At 58.1% G+C, this 19,518-nt stretch overlaps 1 protein-coding gene and 1 long non-coding RNA gene across 11 annotated transcripts; one reads left to right on the top strand and one right to left on the bottom strand.

The window, feature by feature from the left end:
- Nucleotides 1-2,403: 2,403 nt before the first annotated feature.
- Nucleotides 2,404-3,312, top strand: LOC137462809 (uncharacterized). Its single transcript, XR_010993784.1, has 2 exons — nt 2,404-2,629; nt 2,808-3,312. It is a non-coding gene; the product is annotated as an uncharacterized lncRNA (long non-coding RNA).
- A 963-nt stretch (nt 3,313-4,275) lies between these two features.
- LOC137462808 (copine-5-like) lies at nt 4,276-18,952 on the bottom strand. 10 transcript variants are annotated; one of them, XM_068173549.1, is made up of 22 exons: nt 18,454-18,717; nt 16,963-17,003; nt 16,295-16,341; nt 16,067-16,117; nt 15,021-15,124; nt 14,456-14,495; nt 14,296-14,372; nt 13,168-13,227; nt 13,020-13,083; nt 12,695-12,798; nt 12,371-12,475; nt 11,445-11,486; nt 11,082-11,157; nt 10,294-10,347; nt 10,154-10,215; nt 9,333-9,379; nt 8,542-8,723; nt 7,585-7,712; nt 7,416-7,518; nt 6,693-6,750; nt 6,390-6,463; nt 4,276-4,989 (listed from the first exon to the last, which is right to left on the bottom strand). In XM_068173549.1, the coding sequence occupies exons 1-22, from the start codon at nt 18,534-18,536 to the stop codon at nt 4,831-4,833; spliced, it is 1,761 nt and encodes a 586-aa protein (XP_068029650.1). In that variant the 5' UTR covers nt 18,537-18,717; the 3' UTR covers nt 4,276-4,830. The 10 variants fall into 10 exon arrangements, with proteins under 10 accessions (XP_068029650.1, XP_068029659.1, XP_068029652.1 ...); XM_068173558.1 differs by lacking the exons at nt 16,067-16,117; nt 18,454-18,717 and adding an exon at nt 18,791-18,856; XM_068173551.1 differs by lacking the exon at nt 13,168-13,227.
- Between the last annotated feature and the right edge of the window lie 566 nt (nt 18,953-19,518).

Here is a 19,518-nt window from a genome sequence, read left to right as displayed (position 1 = left end):
GAAGTGCTAGGACAGAAGATGTTCTTAATGTATCCCCTTCTCTTAGCAGCATTTAAGTTGAGCACAATGCACTGCAGCTCTTTATCTTCTTTTCCAGCTAGACCTGCTGTCACTTTTTTTCACTCTCACCTCTTTGTTGCAAACGTCCAGCAGCTGTGCCTATAGATTAAGGCTCTAAAAGTAAAAGCCAATGCAGAGCTGCACCTTCCCCTTGCCACACATAAGCCACATAAATGCATTCTCTGTATACGTTTTCAGCTGCATCCACCAAGGTGTTCTCTGGATCTCACAGCCTAAATATCAGGAATTTTTTTTTCCACAAAGGGGTGAAAGAGTAATAGGTACCAGCAAAAGCAGCTGTCATTCAACTCTGTCCTACTGACTGATAATGTAAATATGGCAGGCAGTGCAGTGGCACTCACGCTTCTCTTGCAACCAGTATGCTGTGCACACCAGCCCAGTCCTATTCATTCCTCACCTTCGGAACCTGTCTCTCATTCTCCTAGAGGTGAATCATTGTCTACTTCTTGCAAGGAACACTCCTCCTGAAGCCAAGGGCTCCAGCGAAGTGTTTCTGCCAAAAGATGCTCCGGCCACGCACTTACCTACTCAACCCTACGTATTCCCTGCTCCTACCACTGTTGTATCACAGAGAGAGGGACACTGGGGCTGCCACTGCTGCGGTGTCACAGATAGGCTGCCCTCTCCTGCCGAGCCTTAGCTGTGCCAGCGCCTTGTGGGAACACAGCGCCTGAGTGAAAGGGTGAGAATTGCAGAAAATGTGAGAATTGCAGAAAGGGCTGAACTGGAAAGGAGATCCAGAAGAATCATCACGTCCATCTGGTCCTGCACAGACACCAATAAACCCAGGCACTGCATCCCTGATAGCAGTGTCCAAAGGTTCCTGGGGAGCCTAGTCACAGTTGGAAGAACCTCGGGATGGAGGGAGGGAGGGAGGGAGGGAGGGAGGGAGGGAGGAAGGAAGGAAGGAAGGAAGGAAGGAAGGAAGGAAGGAAGGAAGGAAGGAAGGAAGGAAGGAAGGAAGGAAGGAAGGAAGGAAGGAAGGAAGGAAGGAAGGGAGGGAGGGAGGGAGGGGGGGAGGGGAAAGGGGAAAGGAAATAGGTGATCCTGAGCCAGGAGCTTTCCTTGACTGCAGCAAAGCCTCAGCACGAAAAGACTTTCCTGGCACTCTATCCTGGGCCAGAAGCGATAGTGCCAGCAGAGTTGACCCTAAATTTCTTGTTCTAGGCAAGCTTTAGAACACAGACCATGGAAAAGCCAGAGCTGAGTCTCAGTTTCCTGCAGTACTCCAGAAAAATCCTGTGTGTGAAGCAGCCTGGGAGCAGGGTTTACGTGTCGGGGCAGGCAATTCAGAGCCCTATTGTTCCCTGTAGGCTGAGGCTCTGGCCCCTGCCCTTTCCAAGGGCCCTAGAGCTGCCTGCCAACTGGCCTTTTTTCACTGGAATGAGAAGAGTCCTGCTGCAAGGCTGTCCTCAAGCTGCTTTTGCTGCATATGTGCCTGAGGAGGATTCATTGCTTTTAGTCTCAGGTCCTATGTGTATGCAGGTGAAACTAGGGAAGGAGGGAGCAGCTCTGCAGGGCAGAATTGGCTTTTTCTTGGTGGGGTTTTTTTTTTTCATTTTTAATGAACTTTTCCCTGTCAGGTCTGGGCAGAGCTATGTAACTGTATCTGACACTTGCCTGTGGCACTGTGGAGGTGGCCAGGGGGACCTTCCTCGAGCCCAGGCCAGGGATGTTCATTGTCCAGTCAGTTCCTTCACTGGCCATGGCTGTGGACGCATCCCTTGGAGGGTCTACGGGGAGGGAACGCCAGGGCTGCCACCGCTGGGGTGTCACAGACAGGAGAATGCTGGGGCTGCCACTGCTCCTGCCCCGTCCCCAACAGCTCTGCCAGCGCCTTGAGGGGACACAAAGGCCGAGCCAAAGGGTGAGAATTGCAATAGGGGCTGAGCTGGGAGGGAGCCAGTGGAATCATGGAGTGCAGCCCCTGGTCCTGCACAGATAGCCCAACCATGGCAGCCTGTGCATCGCTGGCAGCGGTGTCCAAAGGCTCCTGGAGCTCCAGCAGCTTCGGGTCAATCCAAACCCAGCAAGGAGGAGAAGGGCAGGCGGCGGGGAGGTGCCACCAGGCCTGGGAGTGGGGCAGATTTGGCATGGGGCCAAGAGCAGGGTCAGAGATCCAAGGGCGGGTGGACATACAAAGTCCCTTTCAACTGTCGACATGAGCGGCCTGTCCCACCACAGGGCGTGGGGGATTGCAGTGGTTTCGGGGGCATACGCAGGCGCAGCGCCGGCAGCGGGTGCGCGACAGCCGGGAGGCAGCGTGCCAACGCGTCAGGAAGCAGGTGGCCATCAGGTGGTTGAGCGGGTCTGTGCTTTGTGGCACGAGTTTGCCATCTCTTAATTACTCGGCTGAGATGAAGCACACATTTCGACTTTCAGCAAGTCATCAGCAGACATGGTCCAGAGGAGATATTTTAAGATTCTGCTGTCTTTTAGGAGGAAGAGTTTTGCTGCGGAGCTTAACTCTGGCACACATCCCACCCCCGATCCGAGGCTGTTGCTGGTGGACTGAGGAAACGGACAACCCCCAATGGAACATTTCTGAGTCAGCTCTAGACAGAAATCTGAATGGGAAATTAACCCTAGCACTAACCCTAATCCCCAGTCCTAATCCTAACCCAAGGTTTTTTTCCACAATGATTCTAAAGAGGTGAGTGTTTGGGGGAGGCCTAATGGATAAACGTGGAGGGACCCGGGTGTGTGAAAATTATGTCTCTCCTTAGGATTTCCTGGAGAAGCAGCCTCTGGAGATGCCTTGCTGGGCCCTCCCAACAGTGGGTCCACCCAAACAGGCAAAGACCTTCCCAAACAGTCAGGCACCCCTCCAAACTGACAGGGCCTCCTCACAAAACAAGGTGGGCCCCCCTAGACAGTCAAGGATCCTCTCCCTACTCTTCTGCATGGGGACATACATGCAGGGTTCAATTTGCCCCTCCTCCCGCTTTATTTGGAGTGTTTTATTTCTGGGAGCAACCCCTGGCACCCCCTGGGCAAAAGATGACACCCCTCGTGTCAGCCCTGCTGTAGGGGAAGTATCAGGGCCTTTTTCCCCTCCTCTTCCTGTCCACAGCAACATGAGGCCCCTCACACTGCCTGATCTGAGGGATCCTGTGTTTTGGTGTGCCAGTTAGGGTCTGTGCCCCCTGGAATCTGTGCTGGTTTCCCCTGCGGCTGATCCTTCCCCTGCGGCTGCGAGGGAAATGCAGCAATAAAGAATGGAATCTTGAAGCAGTTTGGGTATCTGGAGAGCCCCTGCAGCCTGAAGGGGTGCAGGAAGCAGGGAGTGAGAGCAGCCACCCCAGCTTGGGATATCCCCTCCAGTACCTGCTGACCAGTTTGGTCTCAGCACTGGTACAATCCCCTTACATGGGAAAGCCACTTCTTTTGGAGGGGAGACAGGGGCCTAAAACAACCCCTACCTCCCAGCCAGGGGGAGGAAGCTTTTTCACCCTGCCATTGGAGAGCGGGGGCTTTGTGACCCCCAAACTGGGGGATGGGCATTTTGCGACCTCAACCAGCTGGGATGTGGGGTGTCTGTGACCCCCTCAATTTGGGTGCAGGGGTTTTATAACCTTTCCCAAGTTGGAGTGTAGGCAGAGTCCTGTAAATAACCCAACCCTCCCATGCCCCAGATGGTTTCTGTGTATTTGCAATTTTGGGGGTCACACAGTGGGGGCAGGGTCACACAGAGGGGTCACACACAGCCAGGAGGTGTCATGCAGTGGGGAGGTATCACACACAGCTGGTAAGGGGTCAGAGCTGGGGAGATGCCAAAGCCTGGCAGGGGTTACAGCGTGTGGGGGCATCACATACAGCCGGGGGATATCGGACATGGGGGCCATCAGAGCTAGGAGGGAGGGTCACACAGCCAGGGAGGTCATGCATTTGAGGGGGTTCACACAGTGTGTGGGGGATCACACAGCTGGGGAGGGGTAAGAGCTGGGGTGTCACAGCTGGGGGAGCACAGGTTGAGGGGTGACACAGCAGGCAGGGGGTCACAGCTTGGAGGGGATCACAGATGGGGAGGGGGCAGAGCCAGGAGGGGTCAGAGCTGGAGGGGGGAGTCACAGAGCTGAGCAGGGGAGTCGTTACAGTCCTGGGAGGTGTCACACAGCTGGGGAGGGTCACACATACAGCCAGGGCAGGGCTCCTTTTAGGGAAGATGCTGGGGCATCCCAGGGAAGGGGGCTATAATTAAAGCCACAATAATTTATTGCAATTTAAGGCAACTCAATACAAACCCACATGGACACGTGCAACACAGCAAGGGAGAACACCAAAAACTCTTGGGACCCCACTGGGATCAGCCCAGGAAATGCAGGGGAACCATGGATTTGGGGAGGGTGGTGAGGTGAGGAGGGGTCATGCATCACACTAGGGGGGCACTCCACATTTGGTGGAGGCTCCTGCGCACCCCAGCTTTCTGGTCAGGCTGCTGAAGACCCCCTGCCCCTTTTCTGGGGGGGCAGGACAGTCCTGGATGGGTATTAGGGGGCAGTACCATGGCCAAGAATGCTCAGGCAACACCATCCCAATTCCCCCAGGAAAACCCAAAAGCTGGTTTATGGGTGTGGTGGTGGGAACCCAGATTGGGGAGGGGATCCCAAAGTTGTGGAAAGGAGGAGAGTGACCTCCAGTCCCAGGTCCCTGACAGAGTATGGCTGCCTTTGGTCCCTGGATAGAGGGTCCTGGGGTAGGATGAAGGGACATGGTGTGTTGGGAGTGGGCAGGCAGGGTGGAGGGGTTTCAGAGGACATGGGAGGGATGGGGGGGTGGTTTTATGCCCCGTGCCTTCATGTAAGAGAGGAGCTGGTCAGGAATCTCGGCAAGGACTTCTCGCGCCAGCCCTGCCATGCTCAGCCCCGCGCCAGGACCCCCCGTCATGTAGTCACGAAATGGAACAAACTGGGGGGGAGGGCACAGGGGGGCAGAGCAGTTGAGGGGTTCCCGGGCCAGGAAGCCCCCGGAACTGTGTGCCCTACACACAGCAGCTCCAGTGTCCCCTCCCCATTCCTGATGTCCCAACGTCCCTCACATCCAGGTACATACTAAGACCCAGTGCCCCCCCATATCCTGGTACCCCCCTCCATGCCCTAAGGTACTCCCACATCCCAGTGTTCCCCATTTCCCAGCACAGCCCTCTTCATGTCCCAGGGCACCCCCACAGCCACGTACATCCCAAGCCCCAGTGCCCCTCCATATCCCAGTGCCTCCCATTTCCCACAGCCCCCACATCCCAGTGTCTCTTCCTATTTCCCAATACACCCCTATGTCCCACTACCCCCCACATCCAGGTCCATCCTGGTGCCCCAGTGCCCCCTTCATTTGCCAGTACACCCTCCTCATATCCCAGTGCCCCCCACATCCAGGTACATCCCATATCCCAGTGCCCCCCTCCAATGTCCCAATGTTCCCCCATGTCCCAGTGCCTGCTAATGTCCCAGGGTCCCCCCTACATCCACGAACATCCTAAGTCTCATTGCACCCTTTTTTTGCAGCACAGTCCCCCCAAAATGTCTTAGTACATCCCCTCTCCATATCCCAGTACATGCCCCTCTATGTCCAAGTGCCCCCCACATCCCAGTGCCCTCCCATTTCCCAGTACCAACCCCCTGCATGCCAAAGTGCCCCCCATATCCTAATAAACCCCCATGTCCCACTGCATCCCCATTCCAAGGAACATCCCAAGTCCCAGGGCACCCTCTTTTCATAGTGAAGGCCCCCACCACATACCCATTGCACCCAATGTCCCAGTGTCTCCCCCCACGGAGGTACATTCCAAACCCCAGTGCACTCCTTTTTCCCAGTGCATTCCTCCCATGTCACAGTGCACTGCTTCTGTGTCCCAGCACATCCCCAACATCCCAATTCCAACCCCCCCACTATTTCCCAGTAAACCTCCTTTCACGTCCTATTGTCTCCTTCATGTCTCAGTGCCTCCCATATCCTAATATGGTCCTATGTCCCAGTGCACCCTCATTCCAAGGTGCGTCCCAAGTCCCAGGGCACCCTCTTTTCCCAGTGAAGCGCCCCTACCATGTGCCAGTGCACCCCCAAATCCTAGTGCATCCCCCCATCCAGGTGCATCCCAAACCCATTGCATCCCTTTGTCCCAGTGCATCCCGCTCATGTCCCAGTGCCCCCCCCATGTCCCAGTCCACCTTATCATCCCTCCACACTAGTCCCACCCAGTGCACCCCAGGAATGATGGGGCTGAATTGAGCTCCCCAGGGCACCCCCCACCACCACCCTGCTGGGTGGGCTGGGAAGGGGTCCCCAAATTCCTCATTGGTGAGGTTGGTTACCTGGACAATATCACGCTCGGCCACTTTCCCACGGGAAGAGATGCGGATGTCGTCCCCATCCAGCTCCACCATGGCTGAGGGCGATGTTGGGGGGAGGTCACAGCACCCCACTGCCTCCCACCCCAAGGTGGGATCCTGTTATGTCCCTCTCAACCCCCCACCCAGAACCCCCAAGCCCCCTCACTGGGGTATGCTGAGCCCATTCATTTGCTGACACATTCACCTCATAGTTCCAGTGGCCAAAGGACCTCACCCCCATCCCCTCAAGCCTTCCCCCAGTTCCCCCCAGCCCCCAGATCTTACCATCGAACTCAGCCTGGCCAACCCCCACGATGATGATGGACATGGGCAATTTGGCAGCCTTAGGGAGCCGGGGGGGTGAAGGGAGTCCCATGAAATTTAATGATACTGCCACCAAATGAGCCACCTCCCCCTCCCTGCAGCACCCAGGGGTGCCAACACCCCCTCCCCCAAGGATTCCAGTCCCTCACCACGCCCCCCATCACCCAAAGGTCTCAGACCTCCCTACTGGCACCAAGGGGTTCCAGGAACTTCCCAGCCCCCTTGCAGCACCCAGGGGTTCCAGACACACCTACACATTGAACCCTGGAGGTCCAAGCCCTTTCCCACCTCTCAATAGTCACAGTCCCTCCTCATTGCCTCCAGCACCCCGGAGTCCACACCCCACCCCCCCCAGCACCCAGGGCTCCCAGCCCCTTCCCCACCCCTCCAGCACACAAGGGTCCCAACCCATGCCCTCCCTCTCAGCTTCAGGGTCCCAGCTCCTCCTCACCCACCCCATCACCCAAAGGGTCCCAGCCACCCCCAACCCCTCAGAGCCCAGGAGTCCAAGCCCCTTCCCGACCCCTAAGGGTTCTAGCTCCTCCTCAACCCCCCAGCACCCAGGGGTCCCCAACCTTTCCTACCCCCTCAAGGGTCTCAATCCCTTCCCCTGCCCCCATCACCCAAGGGTCCCAGCACCCAGGGGTGCCACTACTCGCCCCAAAGCCACCACGAAGGTCTCACATTGACGATGGCCTCCTTGGTCTGGGCCATGTCAGAGATGACACCATCGGTGATGATGAGAAGGACAAAGTACTGGGACCCATCCAGCACCGTGGCCGCCGAGCTAGGGGGACCCTGCGTGATGCCGAGGGCACAGAGACCCCACCCCAGGGCGTGGGGCCCCTCTTACCGAGCAACATGGTTGACGACAGGGGCAAAGTTGGTGGGGCCATAGAGCTGGACATGGTGCAGGCTGCGCTGATATGCCTCCAGCACCCCCGCAATGCCATGGCACGCCGGGTTTGATGCATCCCCATTCTGCCACAGGGTCACCAGGACCACGGTGACACCACAGCCCCCACCCATGGAAAGGGTGACATCATGGACCCCACCCACAGACAAAGATGGCACTGCTGTGCCCCCCAAATGCTAACAAGGATGATCCCACCATGTCCACAATGTGGTGACAAGGGAGACACCAACATGTTCCCAACTCAGTATCAAGGATGATACTGCCATGGCCCCAACCCAGTGACAAAATGATGATACCACTATGTTCCCAACCCAAGACAAGGATGACACCACCACATCCCCAGTGACAAAATGCCACCATGTCCCCAACCCAGTGACAAGAATGATACCACCATGCCCCCAACACAGTGAGAATAGGTGATGAGGACAATATCATCATATGCCCAGCACAGTGACAAAAACCACACCACCACATCCTGAACCTGGTGACGAGGATGATACTACTGTGTCTCCAACCTGGTGACACTGCCATGACCCCAAACTAGTCACAAAATGATGATGTCACTATGTTCCGAGCCCAAGGATAAGGATGACACCATCACATCCCCAATCCAGATCCAACCCAAACACACCATGTACCCAACTTGGTGATCAAGGATGAGACCACTGTGACCCCAAACTGGTGACAACACCAAGCCCCTTCCTAACCTGGTGATAAGGATAACACTGCCATGGCCCCAGACCAGTGACAAGGATCACACCACCATAGCCCCAACCCAAGGACAATGTCCCTCCATGTCCCCAACAACGTGACAGGATGATCCCACCATGTCCCCAACTGTGTGACAAGGACACCACCCTTCATCCGCAGTCCTGTCCCCCCTTAGCCCCTCACCAGTGGGAACTCGTGGGACACGTGCCCATCTGGGGGGACCTTGGCACCAAAGCCAAGGGCTGGGAACATTTTGTCACTGTCGTAGTCCTGGATGATGTCCCCCACGGCCCTCAGTGCCAGGCTGTAGGCATTCAGCTGGAAGGGGCTCAGGTAGTGCAGGGATGTGGGCTGTGACGGGTTCCCTGCACAGGCATGGGGCTCAGCACCCCCACAGCCCTCCCAGCACTGTCATAATCCCCCCAGCACCCCCAAAACACCCCCAGCATTCCCACAACCTCACCATTATGGCCCCAACTCAGTGGCAAGGATGATGTCATCCCCAACATGGTGACAAGGACAAGGATGATCCCACCATGTCTCCAAATGCCACCACGTCCCCAGTCTGGTGGCAGCTGGTGACAAGGATGATGCCACCATGGAACCAACACTGACAAAGATGATATTGCCATGACCCCAACCCAGTGACAAGAATGGCACCACTCTGTCCCAAATTCAATTACGATGATGGCACCAAATCCCCAACCCAGAGACAGCTGGTGACAAGTATGACACCACTGTAGTGCCAATACAGTGACAAAAATAACACCGCCATGGCCCCAGACCCACAACAAGGACAATGCCATCATGACCCCAACCCAGTGACAAGGGAGACATGACCATGTCCCCAAAACAACTACAAGGACAATAACACCATGTCCCCAAGTTGGTGACAAGGATGACACCACCATGACACCAAACTGGTTACAACTGCCCCAGTTAAATCCCCCAGGGGGAACATAGCTGTCACTCACCATTGGATGCTGTGAAGTCAATGGCCACTGTGAAGTTGAGTTGGGTCCTGGAGGGGTAAAGTGGCCTTGGGGTGACACAGGCGGTGACCTGTGGGTTTGGGGTGGGGCACCCCTGGGGCCACAGGCTGGACTGGGTGCATCCATATCACAATTCAGAGCACCCCCAAGTGTCCCTGCACTGAGGTGTCACCATGCTGCACCTAAGGGAGTGGCTGAGGGTGCTGGGGACCCACAAATGACCAATTTGGGGTGCTGGGGAGCCCCTGCCCATGAGAGAGCATCTGGGTGGGATGCTGAGGACCCCCAATGGAGAAGATAGGGGTGGTGGGGATCCTTTTTCCCCAAAGGAGCAGCTGTGGGTATTGTGGACTCCAAAGCTGTTGGGAGTGCTGGAGACTTCTAAAGGGATCAACTGTGGGTTCTGGGGACTACCAGTGAAGCAGCTGTGGGTGATGGGGACAGTCTACCCCCAAGGAGGCATCTGGGTGGGGGTGCTGAGATCCCCAGTGGAGGAGCTAGGTGTGCTGAGGATCCCCCAGTGGAGCAACTGGCGGTGTTTGGGATCTCAAAGTGAGGAGGTGAGGATAGCAGGAACATCACCATCCCCATCCCTGATGGAGCAACAGTGAGAACTGGGGACCTCCAAGGGAGGAGATGGGGGTCCTGGGGACCCGCCTGCCAGTGAAGTAGAGGCTGGGGATGTTGGGGATTCCCTGCCCTTGAGGGAGCAGCTCAGGGTGCTGGGTACCCCCAAGGAAGGAGCTGGGGGTGTTCAGGACCCTCAAAAGTACAGCTGGAGGTGCTGGAGACCCCCTGCTCACCCGCCCCTGATGTAGTCCAGGAAGGTGTGCTCGGCCTCCACCGCGAAGGACAGCAGCGTCACCTGTGGGGACACGGGGCTCAGGGGAGGAAGTGTCCACTCCCCCTGTGTCCCCCCCACTCTGCACATCCCCCTCCTCACTGTCCCTGAGTTCAAGTACTTCTTCTTCTTCATCTTCTTCCGGGGGTTCACCACCTGCAGGGATGAGAGGAGAGGGAAGGGGGCTGCTTCTCACAAGGACAGGAGGCCCCAGGGAGCAGTGTAACAGACTATCACATCCAGGGTGACAGGGGGGCCACAGAATATGCTGGGGGGCAGCAGTGGGAGCACTGTGCTGAGGTGCAGAGAGGGACCTTGAGAATCACATGGTGGGCTGTGACACCCAGGGGTGCATGTGGAGACCCTGGGGATTTTAGTGCAGCTGGAGACCCTCAAGGGAGCAGCTGTGGATCCTGCACCCCAGGGTGCAGCATGGGAACCATAACACCCCAGGGGTGCAGTGTGGGGATCCCAATACCCTGGGCATAGGGAATCAGGGGGACTATAAACCTCTATGGCTGCAGCATGAGCACCCTGGGCACCACGACACCTCAGAGTGCAGGAGGGGGACCCTTTGGATATATGGCACACCAGGGTGCAGGGTTGGGAGGGATCCCTGGGGACTGTAACACCCCAGGACTGCATCATGGGTATCCTGGGGTATGTAGCACCTACACAGAGACCCCGGCACGCACAGGTGCAGCAGACAGAGGGACCTTGGGGACCATAACACCCAAGGGGTGCGGTGTCAAGACCCCAACACACAGGGGTGCAGCACAGGGTCCCTGGGGACCATAACCCCGGGGGGTGCAGCAGTGGGACCATGACCCCCATGGCGGGGGTGGAGGGGGGTGCAGGACCCCCACACCCATGAACCCATCCCCCCTCACCTCGTACACGTTGAAGTGGCTCTGGCCTCGTGCCAGATCCCGGTAGCTGGTGGTGAACTCCCCAATGAAGTCGTGGCTGCAAGGCCAGTGGATCTCCATCAGTCCGGTTAGGGAGGCTCCCATTACCCAGGGGGATCCCCATCACCCAGGGGTGTGGGGAAGGGGGGCTTCCCATTGCCCAGGAAGTTTCCCATCAGCCATGGAGTCCCAAATAGCCTGGGGGGATTCCCATCAACAGGGGCATCCCCATCATCTTGGGGGGGTTCCATCTCCCCAGGGAAGCAGGGGTGGGGGGGGGGTCCCTGTCACCCGGGGGGTGCAGGTCCAGGGTGTGGGGGATCCCCAGGACCCCACACAGCTCACCTGCCATCACGGTCCCAGTCATATACCTCCACCTTGATGGCTCTGCAAGGCAGAGGAGGGTCACTGACACCCCCAAATCCCATCCTCTGGGGACCCATCACACACAACCCCCCACTCCCTGTGGGATTTGTTTTGACGCCTCTGTGGGCTTTTTCCTGCTTTCTTCTCCTCCTCCTTGGGATATTTTTATCCATCGTTGCCACAGCAACATCCAACTTGGGGCCAAAGCAGTGTGAGGAGCTGTTTGCCAGGACAGCAGCTGGTGACAGCAGTTTGGGATTGGGGGTGGGAGGGGGGAGGAATAGCTGGGTGACAGCTGTGTTGCCCATTGCTCAGATGGGTAAACTGAGGTAAAAGTGGGTAACACTGCGGGGGGGAGGGTGCTACTGGTACCACAGAAACAGGGGAAGGGGTTCTGGGAGTCTTGGGTGGCCACAGAAGTGGGGGGAAGGGTGTCTCACAGGGCCACAGAAAAGGTGGAAGGGCTGCAGGGTGTCCTGAGGTACCACAGAGATGGGGAGAAGGGGGTAAAGAGGGTCCTGGGGTACCACAGACTCAGGGGAAGGAATTCTGGGGGACCACAGAGAGAGGAGAAGGGGGTCCTGGAGACATGGAGTGAGGGGGGCTCTGGGAGTGCAGAGGTACCACAGAGATGGGGACATGGGGTGCAGGGGTTCCTGGAGGACCTGGGAGATGGGGGAAAGAAGGAAAAGGGGGTCCTGAGGGCCCATGGAGATGGGGGGAAAGGGGTTCAGGGGGTCTCAGAGAACCACAAAGATGGGAATGCAGGGCGTCCCTGGGTATGACAGAGATGGGGGAAGGGGGTTCAGGGGTCCTAGTGGACCCTAGAGATGGGGGGAAGAGGGAGAAGGAGGTCTTTGGGGCCAAAGAGGGGGTGCAGGGGGTCCCAGTCCCCTGGCACTCACCGGTCATGGTCCCCATTGCAGAGGGCACGGACAGGAATGGCAAACGCTGCCCAGACAGGGTTCAGTGTGTTCCGCACCACTTCCGTCTTGTGGCAGATGGTGAAACTGGGGGGAAGACAAGGGGGTACAAGGGAGCTCCATCCCCCACTCCCCAACTCCCCCATCCCCACACCCCCTCAACCTGTCACCCCCACAGTGCAGTGAGGATTTTTGGACACCCCCGCCAATGCCAGCCCATGGGGACGTAGGGGTGTCCTGTGCTGAGGCTGAGCCCTCCCGTGAGGTGTGGGAGGGTCCCTGCAGTTTTGAGGGGGGGTCGCTCACGTCCCGTCTTCATTGCTGCGGTAGAAGACCATGAAGGGATCAGATTTTCCAAAGAAATCCTTCTTATCCAGCTTGTTGGCGCAGAACTGGAGTGTGGCCACGTCCTGGGGGGTGGAATCGAGGGGGTCATCCACCCTGCACCCCCCTCAGGGGTGGGATCCTTCGGGGCGGCTGCTCCATGAGGGAAGGAGGGATTCAGGACAGGCGGGACCCAGCGTGAGGATAAACAGCCCACACTCTCATTTGCGGGCTAGTGTGTCTCAGCCACCCTCAATATTGCGGGGTCCCCAAACTACACCTCCTCCCCTGCCCCACCGCAGCTCACCCGGCAGTTTCCCAACTCTTCGGCGAGGAGTATGATAGTGCCGCACTTCTTCCCTAGAATGCCGCTGCCGGGATGGGATGTGAGCATAGCAGGGGCACACATGGTATCTTGGAGGTGTCCCCCGCACACTGAGCACCCCAAAACTTACCTATTGGAGGCAGCTGGGGCAGATCTCCTGCCCCGGGGGTGCACGGTGGCTGTCCCCATCCTGCAGGGACACGTGCTGAAGGGTGATGGAGGGGATCCCCACCCAATAAAATGCCCTCCCTCCCAAAAAAATGAAGTCTACAAAAAAAAAAAAAAAAAAAAACCAGACCCCCCCCCAGATTCCAGCACTCTAAAAAAGAAGCTGTTTCTCCCCTCATAAAAGCCCATCCCCAAAAGACATTCAGCCCCCCAAAAAGTCAATTCCCACAAAACTGCCCCTGAAAAAGCCAACCCCAAAAACATCAGACCCCTCCAAAAGCCAGAGTCCCTCCAAAAGCCAGATCCTGCAAACCCATATTCCCTCCAAAAGCCACCATCCCAAGAAAAAGCCAGACCCATCAAACCCCACCAAAAAGCCAGACCCCAAAAAATGCCTTTCCTGCCAAAAGCCACCCCCACAAGAAAAAAAAAAAAAGAAAAAAAAAAGAAGCCAGACCTCCCCCCTCCCCCCCAGTCCAAAATGCCACTGTTGGCTCTGGGGTCTGCGTCTATCCTGGGCACACCAAAAGGGACCTGGGGAGACATGAGGACACTGGGGCCATGGGGGTTCATGTCAAGGACTTCTCCAGGGGGGGACATGGGGACACTGAGTTTCCCAGTTTTCTCCAAAAATCTGGTTTTGGAGAAACCCAGGATTTTCTCCAAAGAGGACATGGCGACTTCAGGGACACTGGGGCACAGGCAGGACTCATGTCAAGGGCTTCTCCATGGGAGAGGTCATGGAGACATTGGGATCTGTGGGGGAGGTGGCTCACATGGGGGGCTTCCCTGGGACAGAGACATAGGGACAACAAGACACTGGGGACAAGGGTAGCTACCATCAGGAGTGTCTCCAGTGCGGGGCATGGGGACCCTGAGGACTCTGGGGACACTGGACCACAGTGGAGGCTCAAACAAGGGGTTTCTCAGGGTGGGGGGGACATGGGGACACTGGGGCTGGGGGAGTTCATATCAGGGGCTTCTCTAGGAGGAACATGGGCACACTGGGGCACAAGAGGGGCTCACATCAGGGGCTTCACTGGGGTAGGATATGGGGTAGCACACTGGGGCAAAGAGGGGGGGGCCTCACGTCAGGGGCTTCTCCAGGCGGCTGCCAGCTGAGCCCACGATCTCCCCCAGGGTGCAGAATGCCTGGCCCAGGAAATCCTGCAGGATTGGGAATATTGGGTGTCACCAGGGGGCTGCCCATGCCAGGGAGGCCAGGGGAGCAGGGCTGATCCCGCACTTACATGCTTGGAGAGGTCAGGGCTCTTGGAGTCCACATCATACCTGGGGGCAGAGGGGACATGTGGGCATGGAATGGGAAGTGGGGGGCCTTGGATGGGACAAGGATGGGAACAGGGATGGAGACAGGGATTGGATGGGAAGGGGACAGGGAGTGAGAGGGAGGGGGTGAGAGAGGGATGGTACACAAATAGGGATGGATTAGGTGTGAGGATGGGACGGGATGGGGAAAAGAATAGGAAAAGGATGGGACAAGGATGGGTACAGGAACAGGATAGGATAGGGACACAATAGAATGGAGAGGAATGGGATGCAGATAGGGACAGAATGGGACAGGGATGGGATGTGGATAGGGACAGAATGGGGACTGGATAGGATAGGGATGACAATGGGATGGGACAAGGATAGGGACATGCATGTGAACAAGGGTGGTAATGGTCCAGGAGTGGGGACTGAACAGGGATGGGGATAAGGACACCCTGAGGGGCTGTGCCAGGGTTGCTAGGGGGTGACCCTGTGAGACAAGGGGTTGACACAGGGGGTGGCACTGGGGCCACAGGGGCCACTCACAGGTCAAAGCGCAGGTTCTGTCGCTCCTCAAAGCAATAATCGAGGACAAACTTGTGCAGGAAATCAGGATTCAGGGAATTGTCGATGACCTCGGTCCGGCCAAACTGGGGGATATGGGGACAGCAGGGATAATAGGGTGACAGGAAAACACGGGGTAGGGACAGGGACATGGAGACATAGGGATATGGGGATGTGGTGATTTGGACACAGGGACATGGGGACAATAGAGATGATGAGACATGGCAGCACAGGGATGGGAACATGAGAACATAGGCATGGGGGGTGGGGATACAGGGATTTGGGAACATGGAGATACAGAGACATGGGGGCATAGGGATGAAGACACAGGGACATGAGGACATGGGAACACAGGGACATGTGAACACAGCACCAGAAAACAGGAGCATGGGAATGAGGGTGGGGGCATAGGGATGGGGGCAGTGGGACATGAGAATGTGGACATGGGGACATACAGATATGGGGACACAGTGACATGGAGACACAGGAACATGACAACATGTGGACATGGGGCTGGGGACATGGGAACATAGCAACATGGGGACACAGGGACATGAGAACATGAGACTGGGGACATGAGGACACATGTGGGTGGAGAAGGTGGGGCAAGGCTGGGCAGCAGGCCCGGGCTAGGGCACGTGTGGGGACAGGCGTGGGAAAGGGGTGGGAAGGGGCAGGGAAGGCCCAGGTGCCGCTTTGTGCCTCGGGGCTACCCCACCCCCTGCTCATTACCCCGTAATTAACACCCTATTAATTACGGGGGGCGGGGCCCGGCTGCATGCTGACAGCTGATTGGCTGGCTGCCCGGCACCTCGACACGCTCCCCAGATCCCCAGGATGCTGGCTGGCTGATCGCTCTGCCCACAGGCATTGATTGCATGGCTGCTGCATCCCAGAATGCTCATTGTCCAGGTGCTGCACCCTAAGATGCTGATTGTTCACTGGTGACTGGCCAACTGGTTGGCACCCCAACACACTGATTGGCCAGTTGGCCATCACCCCAACATGCTGATAGGCCAGAATCTTACATGCTGCTTGGCTGGCTGGCTGCCATTACCCCTGACATGCTGATTGGCCATCTGGTTGGCACACAGACATGCTGATTGTTCATTGCCCCAGCATGCTGGTGATTGGTTGGCCAGCTAGTACCCCAACATCTTGATTGGCTGGCTGAGTATGCACTAACATGCCAATTGGCCAGCCGAGCACAGCCCAACATGCTGATTGGCTGCCCCCCCACCAATCGGGTCACTCACCTCCCGCCATTGGTGGCTGCCAGGGCGCTGCGTGTACAGCACACAGACTGCAGGGGGAGGGGTCAGGAGAGGCAGGCATCCCCAGAGACCCCCAAAACTCTTAGAGACACCACCATTCCCAGAGACTCCCAGAACTCCCCAGAGACCCTCCAAAACACCTCAGAGAGACCCCCGGACCCCCCCTGAAGCCCCCTAAGATCCCCCAGACACCCCCAAAACACCTCAGAGGCTCCCCAAATCCCCCAGAGATCTCCAAGACCCCAAAGACCACCCAAAACCCCCAGAGACCCCAACACTCCCTAGAGCTCCCAAGACCCCCAGAACCCTCCAAAATATCCTTGAGACTCCCAAAACCTCACAGAACCACAACAATCCCAGAGATCCCCCAAAACACCTCAGAGACCCCAAAGACCCCCAGAGACCATAACACTCCCCAGAGATACTGATGATCCCAGAAACCCCCCCAAAACCCCCAGATACTCCCAAAATACCTCAGAGACCCCCCCACCAATCCCCCACAGACCCCCAAACCCCCCAGAGATCTAAAAATCCCCTGAGCACACAACACCTTCCAAAGACCCCAAAACCCCCAGAAACTCCAAGACCCCGAGAGACTCCCCAAAACACCTAAGAGCCAAAACACATCCCACCCCCCCTGCGTCACTCACTTGGGTCCGACTTGGAGAAGGTGTCCCTGTCCAGGAGCTGCCTGGGGGGCAGGGAGGAGTGAGTGTGAGTGTGCTTGCCTGTGTGGGTGTGTGTGTGGGTGCGTGTGTGAATGTGAGTGTGAGTGTGAGCACCTGGCTGTGTCTGTGACTGTTGTGTACCCGTTACGTGGTCAGATGTGCCCCAGAACACAGGCTGATATGTACAGCCACGTCGTGTGGTTGTCATGAGGTGTGTGGCAGGGCGTGCGCAACAAGGTGTGCCCCAGGACATGGATTGGGGTGCAAAGCATGTTGGACACATGTTGGGGGGGCCATGTGCTGGGGGGCTCAACCATGTGTCAGGGTGCACAGCAGGGTGTTGGTGAGCGTGGCCAGGTGTTGCTGAGCATGGCTGGGTGTTGGGGTGCACTGCCAGATGTACCCCACAACACAAGTTGGTATGCATAGACACATCTGCACAGGGTGCACAGCATGACACATGTTGGAGTGCTATATGTCAGGGGTACAGCTATGTGTCAGGACACCAAAGAAAGACCTCAGGTTGCAGAGGGAGGGTACAGGGACTGCAGGGTGGGCAGGGGGTACAAGGGATGTAGATGATGCAGTGTGGCGCAGCCCGGGGATTCAGGAGTTTCAGGATGGGCAAGGGATACAGGGGCTGCAGGGGATACAGGGTCCAACCTGACCCACCTGCATCCCCAGAATCCCCCAAACCTGACCTCCCTGCACTCCCAGTCCCAGAAACCCCCAAATGCCCCCCCCGTGCCCCCCACTCCCCTCAGTGCCCTGCATCCTCAGCATCCTTGGCTCACCCAATGCCCCTCTGTCCCCATACCAAACACTCCCTGTGCTCCCCATGCTCCCCAACACCTCCCAGCACATTCCAATGTCTTCCAGTGAATCCCAGTGCCTCCTAATGCATTTTAGTGCCTCCAGCGCCAGCTGCCTTGCTCCCCAGTGCCTTCCCGTGCCTCCCAGTCCTCTTCATTGCCGATTGCACCTCCTTCCCTAGTGTCTCCCGGTGACTTCCAGAGCATCTCAGTGCATTCCAGTACATCTCAGCAATTCAACCACCAACTGCTTTCACTCTCCGGTGCATTCCAGTGCCTCCCAGAGCATCCCAGGGGATCTCAGTGCATCACAGTGCACCCTGGCATCCTTCGACGGCAGCTGCTGCGGCACTCCAGTGCCTCCCGATGCGTCTCATTGCGTTCCAGTGCAACCAGTGCCCTCCAACGCCAGCTGCTCCCAACTCTCCAATGCTTCCCAGCCTATCCCACGGGATCTCAGTGCCTCCCAGTGTACCTCAGCACCCTCCAACGCCGCTCCCCAGTGCTTCCCAGTGCCTCTCTGTGCATCCCAGCACCCTCCAACGGCAGCTACCCCTACACCACAGTGCAACCCAGTGCCTCCCAGCACCTTCCAAAGCCGGCAGCAGCGCCTCCCTGCGCCCCCGCCGCCCGGTGCCGGCTCCCGCCGCGGCCCCGCTACCTGCAGGACACTGTGAGTTCCACGCGAGTGGCCGGGACGGGACCGGGGCCGGTGCCCAGTTCCGAGGCACCCAGGCCCGCCATGCCCCGGGCTCCGTCGCTGCCCCGACACCGGCACTAGCACTGCGACCGCGATCGGCTCCGCCTCGGGACCGCCCTTGGCACCGCCCGGGGCTCCTGGCACTGGCCCCGGCCGCGCACCGAGGGAGTGCCCCGGGGTGTTCTTCGCGACCTCTTGCCGGGAGACAGGGACCGGCTCGGGACCGCCCCCAGATCCCCGGTACCGCCTCCGGGATCGTCCCCAGGGCCGGCTCCCCTTCCCCGGTACCACTACGGACCCTCGATACTGCCCCTGGGATCGCCCCGAAATTTTCAGGATCACCCCCAGATTCCCGGGATCTACCCTCGCAACACCTACGGGCCTGCTTCCAAATCCCCGCTACCTCCCGGGCCCGCGGGACCCCTCCGGCTCCGCCTCGGAAACGCCCCCAGATCTCCGGGATGGCCCCCGCATCAATCCCAGGGCCGCCTCCATAGCCCGGTTCCCCCCGGAAGCCCGGTACTGTCCCCGGGATCCCCCCCAGATTCCCGGGATTGCTCCGGGATCAAGGCCAAACCCCTTGTACCTCCCCTGACCACTGGCACCTCCCTCGCATCACCCGCGGGGCCGCCTCCTCATTCCCGATACCGCCTCGGACCACCGGTACTGTCGTCGGGATAGCTCTCAGATCCCCGGCATCACCCCCAGATCCCCGGCAACACCCCCAGATCCCTGGCATCAGTCCGAGGAAGTCCGGTGCCTTCCCCCGCATCGTCCCCAGTGCCGCCTCCCCATCCCCAGTGCCCCCCGGACACGGGTACCAAGGATCAGACCCGGGATCGCCCTGAGATCACCGCTACTGCCCTAGGATTGCCCCCGAGGCTGCCTCCAGACCCCGGTACACCATGGACCATTGGTACCACCCCCGGGATCACCCCTAGACCAGACCCCACCCCCAGCACCCCTCCGATATTCCCAGTGCACCCCCCTGTGCCAATGACACTCTCAATACCACCCACTCCCCAG

The sequence above is a fragment of the Anomalospiza imberbis genome, chromosome 26 (assembly GCF_031753505.1).
Source record: "Anomalospiza imberbis isolate Cuckoo-Finch-1a 21T00152 chromosome 26, ASM3175350v1, whole genome shotgun sequence".
Lineage (NCBI taxonomy): Eukaryota > Metazoa > Chordata > Aves > Passeriformes > Viduidae > Anomalospiza > Anomalospiza imberbis.
This window is presented reverse-complemented; position numbering and strand designations above follow the sequence as displayed.